At 38.5% G+C, this 7,576-nt stretch overlaps 1 protein-coding gene across 2 annotated transcripts in view; it reads right to left on the reverse strand.

Annotated features, from left to right (window-relative positions):
- Nucleotides 1-1,915: 1,915 nt before the first annotated feature.
- LOC111873135 (2-oxoglutarate and iron-dependent oxygenase domain-containing protein 3) overlaps nt 1,916-7,576 on the reverse strand; it is a 9,973-nt gene continuing 4,312 nt past the window's right edge. For both annotated transcript variants that reach the window (XM_023867578.2, XM_023867577.2), the window contains exons 4-6: nt 6,965-7,118; nt 4,312-4,438; nt 1,916-2,395 (exon numbers count right to left, since the gene is read on the reverse strand). In XM_023867578.2, coding sequence (XP_023723346.1) covers nt 2,232-2,395; nt 4,312-4,438; nt 6,965-7,118 — 445 coding nt within the window. In that variant the 3' untranslated portion in view covers nt 1,916-2,231. The remainder of the gene's footprint in view (nt 2,396-4,311; nt 4,439-6,964; nt 7,119-7,576) is intronic.

The following is a 7,576-nucleotide window of genomic DNA, read 5'->3' on the forward strand; positions in this document are numbered from 1 at the left end:
TTGTGTTGAATACAAATTTGTGATTCATTGCTGCCAGGCAACATTAACTTAAAATCTGTAAAATGTATAAAATATTTTCCAAAAATTAACTTAAGAAAAACTTGCAGGGCATATTCGATGACCGAAACATGGCTGCATATATTCAATTTTCAGCACTTTGTACTTTTTTGTACTGAGTACTGGAAGTTCTAAGAAATACATGCATTCTAAGGTACACTAGTGAGGTTACTGCACTTATCCAGTCTTCCTCCACCCCCAAAAGACACGTTTACAGGTACTCTCACATTTTCGCCTCGAGGTTCAAACATATAATGCACCAGGAGTTGTGTGACTTGAATTTCTCTGGTACACGTTAGTTGTCTGCTGGTATCGTACAGACTGAAAAAAAAAAAGCACTGTAATTCCCCTTTTCTTAGGTTATACAACTTTCTCCTTGGCCAGGCCATTTGAGACAATTTTCTACCAACAGTGAATATATATCATCATCATCAGTAATCTGTCAAGACGACAGGTCCACGGTCTCTTTCAAAACAATTCCTCCACTTAATGCGGAATATATATATAAATAAACTTAAATAATCGTTATGTGCATTGAAATAATCCCTGCAATATTTAGTACACATTCAGCTGTCGATGAAATTATGGAGTCCTGATAACATATCAACAAATGTCCAGAATGGGTTAAAGGAAATTGGTTAAATTGTGCTATCCATAAAATTCTTTATTCTCAAGTACTTATCACAAAGAGCCATCTTAAATTAATAGAATGAGATATTTAATACTTTCTTATAGGAACAGAAACATTCAAGACCATACTTACTTCTCTTGACATAAGTTGTTTCAGCGACTGTTACTGACAATTTACAGAATGTATTTTTTATGAATGTTGCAGTTCACCTCCAAATTTGAGAATGGAAGCAAACTTATCATGCAACACAGCTGAAACTCCATCATGTGCAGAAATTCATTCTTTGTGCTTCTTGAAAGTTATTTATAAATGCCATATAAGTTTTTCATGGATTTATACATCCATTCCTCCACAAGCCTTCATGTTCTAGTGCTTAATTAGTTAAGCACAGGGACAACAGTACCTACATAAGTATTTCACTTACTCTTTTAACATTCTGTAATATGGAAATGTTATACAGTCAACTCTCGATTATCCGGGGGCGGATTAACCAGATTGCGGCTTAACTGGGGCTACTGAGGCTTTTTTGAGGCTTATATGTTGTTTAATATTCATTCACTTTTGTTTCACATGGTGAGTTGTAACACTATTTTTGCACTAGTGTGAACCGAGCTCTGCATTCTTTGGTCCCGTTATGCTAACACAATGTTCTAGGGTAGGGGTGAAAGAATACAAGGATTTGTGGAAAGTTTCAAGGACAGATACACCGCCCCAGTTGGTCTCTTTGTATTGATCTTCAAGTGCGTTAGCAAAATGTCAGGGTGTAAAAGGAAGCGTGTTGTGTTAAGTATTCAACAGAAACTCGTGTGAGCCGGGCTTCGAAATGTTAAGCAGTGACAAAACCGTAAGTTCAGTGGGGTGGAGGCAGAAGAGCGGGAAGAAAGTGAGAATGAGGAAGAGGTGGACAGTGCTGCTAGTAAGAAAATATCACATGGTGCTGCTCTTAATCATTTGGAATCCTTACTAGACTATCTTGAGAGTGAAGAGAACAGTTTATTAAGTGACAAGCTAATATTACGTAGGCTTCGTATGGATATCCGTAAAAAAGAAAATGCCGCGAAAAAGCAAACGACAATATTAAATTTTTTTAAAAGTATTAAATGTGAATATTCATAAAGTGTTGGATGTTGTTGAACACTGTGATTGAAATAACTAATTCATACTTCAGTGTAATGTAAAAAAAGTATTAAATAGGCCATGAGATGACATAAAAATGAGGTTGAATAAATTTAAATACAGGTAGGCCTATAGTATTATGAAGGTACAGTATTACAGTACTACTTTTAATAAAATTTGTCTTAACTGGGTTTTTGATTAATCGCGACTTCCATGCCCACCATTATCCCGGATAATCGAGAGTTGAGTGTATTTTATATATTTCACCGAAGAATGTGATGTTTTCATTCTTTGTTAATGCGTATGGTTGAGAACTTAAAGCAAATGTGTGTTTCAGAAAACAACATTATTTTTCTGAACAGACGGTATTTGAATTAACTGTATACAAATATTTGTCATTTTACAAATAGGAACCAAATCACAATTGCTATTGCTTCTGTTCATTCTGTGGAGATGATGGTAATGTTGGGTCATCTATCGCATATTTCTGATCACAAGTGAATGACACAGTTAGGGCATATCGAGTCCCTGACATGACTCTTTCCACATAGTGGAGGTTCTCTGAGCCAGATGTGAACATACATACTCTACCTGTAAGGAAAGAAATAGATGGTAAAACACTGCAATTGTTTCTAAATAAAGAATTCTAAACATTTCCTATACTTGTATACAACTTCACTGATTTAAAATATTTATATAACTGAAGAAGATCCAAAAATATGATATTTATACAAGTAAGATTTTAGGTTTCAAAGTGGCGAAGATTCAAATTTTGGTCAGGGTTGATACCATGTAGTCTGGTAGGTAAGCACCAATGTAGGAATATACTAACTATACAGAGATGAGCCCATAAGAGAAGCCACCATTGCTCAGCTACTTAAGAATTCCACAACATTTTACGGAACCTGGAGGTTCATTACAATATTCACAAGAGCCCTCCACTGGTTCCTATCCTGAGATCATTCCAGTCCATTTGAACCCATCCTATCTTAAGAACCATTTTAATAATATCTTCCCACCTATGTCTAGGTCTTCCTAGTGGTTTCTTTCCTTCTGGCTTCCCCACCAAAATCGTATATTAATTCCTCTTCTTCCCCATGCATGCTACATGCCCTACCCATATCATCCTCATGTAGTCTTGTAGGTGGTTACCAAGGATTTGAAGGAACCTGCTACCTCCATCTTTAAAACAGAACTAATGGCGTAGGGAGCAGGCTCCTCGGAAACGCTAACCACCACATAAAGCGGTAAAGTTATCCCTGTGATAGGCCATGAAGGCCCATAGGGTTGTGAGACATCAAGGCTCCCACATTTTCTTCAGGCAACCGGCTCATATATGGTGGTAAGGTTATCAGCCTTCTGCGCCAGCAGCCCGTTAGTCGCCAGGAAGATTCCTGGTACTCATTTCTGTTAGAGGCTGAGATTACCACAGGGTCATAGTATAGCTGGAAGCATTAGGTAAATAAAAAAAAAAAAATCCACCTCATCAGGACTCAAACCCATGACCTTCCAGCTTGTAGCATAGTGTCTCAACTAACTATGCTACTGTGTACCCCTTTTAACCACCACATGCAGTGTCATAACTGAGAAGACCACAGACTGCAAACTAAAATTTCCACTGCCATGAAAACCTCAAATCACGTTTATCTAATGTGACTGATTTGACACCTGATGGTCTGTATAGCACAGTACCACTGTTGGGTCTTCCAATGTAAATCTTAATATTTGCTTCAGTATCCATTCTTTGCCCATTTCACTGATTTTATTAAACTCCTTGTCATTTTACAGCTATAATGTACATCTGTCAAGTCCTTGACTAACATGAGTTCTAAAGTAAAAGTAAAGCTATCCCTGTACCAGGCCGTGAATGCCCATAGGGTTGCAAGACGTTGAGGGTCCCACAGTATCTAGACAATCGGCTCAAAGATGGCGGTAAGGTTGTCAGCCTTATGCGCCAGCCGCGCTTTACTCCCCAGGAAAATTATTTAATTAATTCCTGGTACTCATTTCTGTTAGAGACTGAGTAAACCCCAGGGCCTAGTGTGGCTGGAAGGATCAGGTCAACTGAAAAAATCCAGTGACCTCATCGGGACTTTATGAATTACCTTTTATTCTGGTATCTTGGCCAGCTTATTCAACCCTGAAGATGGAGGCGATATTCCTCCGAAACGTCAGTTGACTTTCAATGGACTACATGGCAGTATATACCAGAAGATTGTACTCTTCAGTATGAATTTGGTTTAATACAATCTGTACACTAGGGCCGACTTCCGACTAATATGACTTGCTCGTAGATTTAACACTATTTCTCCATGAATTCTCCACTCCATTACATTACTTTGTATGAGAAATTCATGTCCTATTAACACAATTTCACCTTACACAAAATTCTTTAAGACTGCATCTATCCATTGGTGACTGGATGTGTTCAGAAAATCAAGCACCATTTCCAAAAGTGATATACTATGTCAGTTAGGTTCATATTCATATACACATTCCTGAAATACCTTTTCTTGGCTCTACGGTTCTGTTTGTGTTGTCACCATCAATAAAGACAAATCTTCCCCCTTGAAAGTCACGGCCATAATCAGAAAGATAAAGAAGAGAAGTATAATGGAATGATTCGTAAGTCTCCTGAAAGGAAAAAAATTCTTTGAACAAAATATAAGCTGTAATGGGAAGTACTTCCTCTGATTATGCTTACTGTTTATAGTGTGTGTATTTTTACAGAATCTATACATGCTCAATACACTGAAAAAGACATATCTGAAAAACTGTCCATCACATGAAGAATGTATCTGATGACAGAATTTTACATCAACACACAAAACATATTTTTTGACTGTAATAAGAAACATGTTAATTATTTAACTTTACAATAATGTGTGTGTTCCAATATTACTTATTATAGCAAAATTCATATTCTATACAGTTCTAGCATCTCCAATATCAGTAGCTTTCAACTCTTTCTGATTCATGAACTGGTAAACCTGCAGATCTCCTAAGGACAAATTTGCTGTACAGTATGAATAACAGCCTAAAAATTTAATTATTACTCGCACATCTAAACTTGTTTCTTTACAATAATCAGTGTTTTATGTGGTATTAAAATATGAAAGTCATAAGTGACAATATTGAACATTAACACTTAAAATTTATGTAAAATAGCATATGAAACAATTTAAGATATGCAACATATCCACACTCTAACAGACATTCATCTCGCCAATTATGAGGGAAGCAGTGACCAGCCAGTTCTGCCTTCTTCCTAATCACTTTGTCAGTCCTCTCAGATACAACAAAAGTGAGACAGAAACAAAGTAATAGCATTTTTCCAGCTGTGGTGAAATAGGAGGGTTGGAACTTTAATAGTGGCAACACTGCTGTAGAGACACCATGCAATGGAACCAAATAATATCACTTATACCACACGTTACATACCTACCTTACCTCAGAGCAAATGGGCTCTCCCTTCCCATATCATGCGCATGCGCAGTGACGAGAAGAACAGAGCCTCCTGTTAGCTGGTGGTCTAATGTAGTGTTGTCACAATGTTTTCTAAACAGGAACAACAGAGTTGGATAAAGATTGAATGTGCCAGAGGCCATACAGCACGACAGTGTCATCAAGGTCTTCAAGAGGCTTGCGTGGAATCTTCATTGCCTTACAGAACAGTGGCAAGGTGGGTAAAAGCCTTCAGTGAGGGATGCCAAAATGTGGCAGACATGCATCGGCCAGTTCGTCCTAGTGCCAGTGAAGAAGTGTAAGCTCTTACTGGAGAGTGATCGATGCCATACAATTCGTGAGCTGGCACGGGAGACAGGATTAGCGCATACGACTGTGCTTCACGTTCTGAAGGAACACCTGGGCATGAGAAAAACTGCATCACGATGGATTCTGCATGATTTGACGGAAATGCAGAAATGGCTATGATATGATGCTGTTCGTAACCACTTGGAGCGCTATGAGCGCGAAGGAGAGGCTTTCTTATGCCGTGTCATTATACTGGATGAGACATAAGCCAAATCGTACGAGCCACAAATGAAATGCTAATCGAATGAATGGCGTCATTATGGATCACCATGAAAATCAAAAGTTCGTCAGAACCCCAGCAATGTGAAAGTTATGGTGATTCTCGTGTACGACTGTAATGGTGTTATCCTAACGCATACCGTTCCCCGACACCAGACCATCAACGTCCAGTATTACTGTTCATTTTTGGAACACAACCTGCAACCAGCTTTGAGAAAGAAGCGGCAACACTTTCTGCTGAACCCACCCATCATTTGGCAGGACAATGCTTGGCCGCATGCAGCGCAAGCTGTGGCTGATTTGTTTGATCGATGGGGCTGGGAAGTGCTGTACCATACACCATACTCCCCAGACTTAAGCCCTTGTGACTTCGACTTGATTTCTAAGATGAAGCAACCACTTCATGGCATTCGCTTCAGAACTTCTTCAGGCAGTAGACCACTCCATTCGAACTCTCAACACAACAGGTGCTGCTAAAGGTATCCTACGACTTTCACGTCACTGGCAATGGGTTGTAGACAATGCTGGTGACTACAGTGAAGGACAGTAAAACTTCGAAACATTCATCTATTTTGTATCAGCTGTAAATAAATAGTTTCCCCTATTAAAGTTCCAACCTTCGTATGTATATCACAGTAACTGGAATTTACAGGCTGGCATCAATTAAACCAACAGCCTACATACAACAGGTTGAGAAAACTGTACCATATACTGTTTCATTACAATCTAAAAAGGACTGTAACTGAAAGATCTGATAAGACATTGAATACAAAGTATGAACTCTTTGTTCCTTACATATGGGCAGTAAGGAACTGCTTCATTTATCAATTGTGGATTTTTAGGTGGCTCACTTTTGATGGTGATACACCTCTTGGGTCTTTATACCATGTGGGTGTGAGCAGTGTTTCTGGCACTTGAAGAACATGCTGCCTCCATCTTCATGGCTGAACTGATCACGTCGACCGTAAACATGGAGGAAGAATGTACCTCCATAATGTGAGCAACGCTTCCCACATCCACACGGTGTAAAAACCAAAGTGATGTAAGAACATAGCACAACACAGGCTGTAAAGAAATGTCTCAAGCCCATAAAAAACATCATGCTCTTATAATAAAATTTAAATTGACCTTGTCAATATGTGGATGCCAGTACTCGTCATGTACTGTCAGGGCGGGGGCAGCGGTGAGGCGTGAAAAAAACGTTGGATGTGTCAGGTAGAGTGATTGTGGCTGCACTCCAAAGTGATGAGCAATAGCATTCTGAATCTTCGTCTTTACCACCCTAGTGCACACAAATCCACATTTTTACCTCTTCATTAAGGCTTGTACATAGAGGTACAGAAGGACACATAAAAACAAACTTGTATCTATTTTGAATTGTTTCATTTTTTGGTCCGTTACACTATCAATCACAAAGTTAATAGAAAGTCCGTCGAGTGTAACAATTTGTAGGTCACTTTTTTATCACTTCTGCCTTACATGTTTCGGTTTGACACAACCATCATCAGAGGCACTTACTACAATTATGAAAACACTGTCGTTGTTTATGATGTTCACAGTTATGTTTGTTGTGTGGACGCTGCTACAATATGTTGACGTGTAAAAGCACAACACTTGCTAGGATAGTTGAGTACACTATCAAATTCTCACTTTTCATCCAAAACTGTTTTTAAGTTAAAACGCTAATGTTAAAATATTTAAAACATTTGATGTAAAATGCTAAGCTCCTCCTTGTTAATT

This window comes from Cryptotermes secundus, unplaced genomic scaffold (genome assembly GCF_002891405.2).
Source record: "Cryptotermes secundus unplaced genomic scaffold, Csec_1.0 scaffold246, whole genome shotgun sequence".
Classification (NCBI taxonomy): domain Eukaryota; kingdom Metazoa; phylum Arthropoda; class Insecta; order Blattodea; family Kalotermitidae; genus Cryptotermes; species Cryptotermes secundus.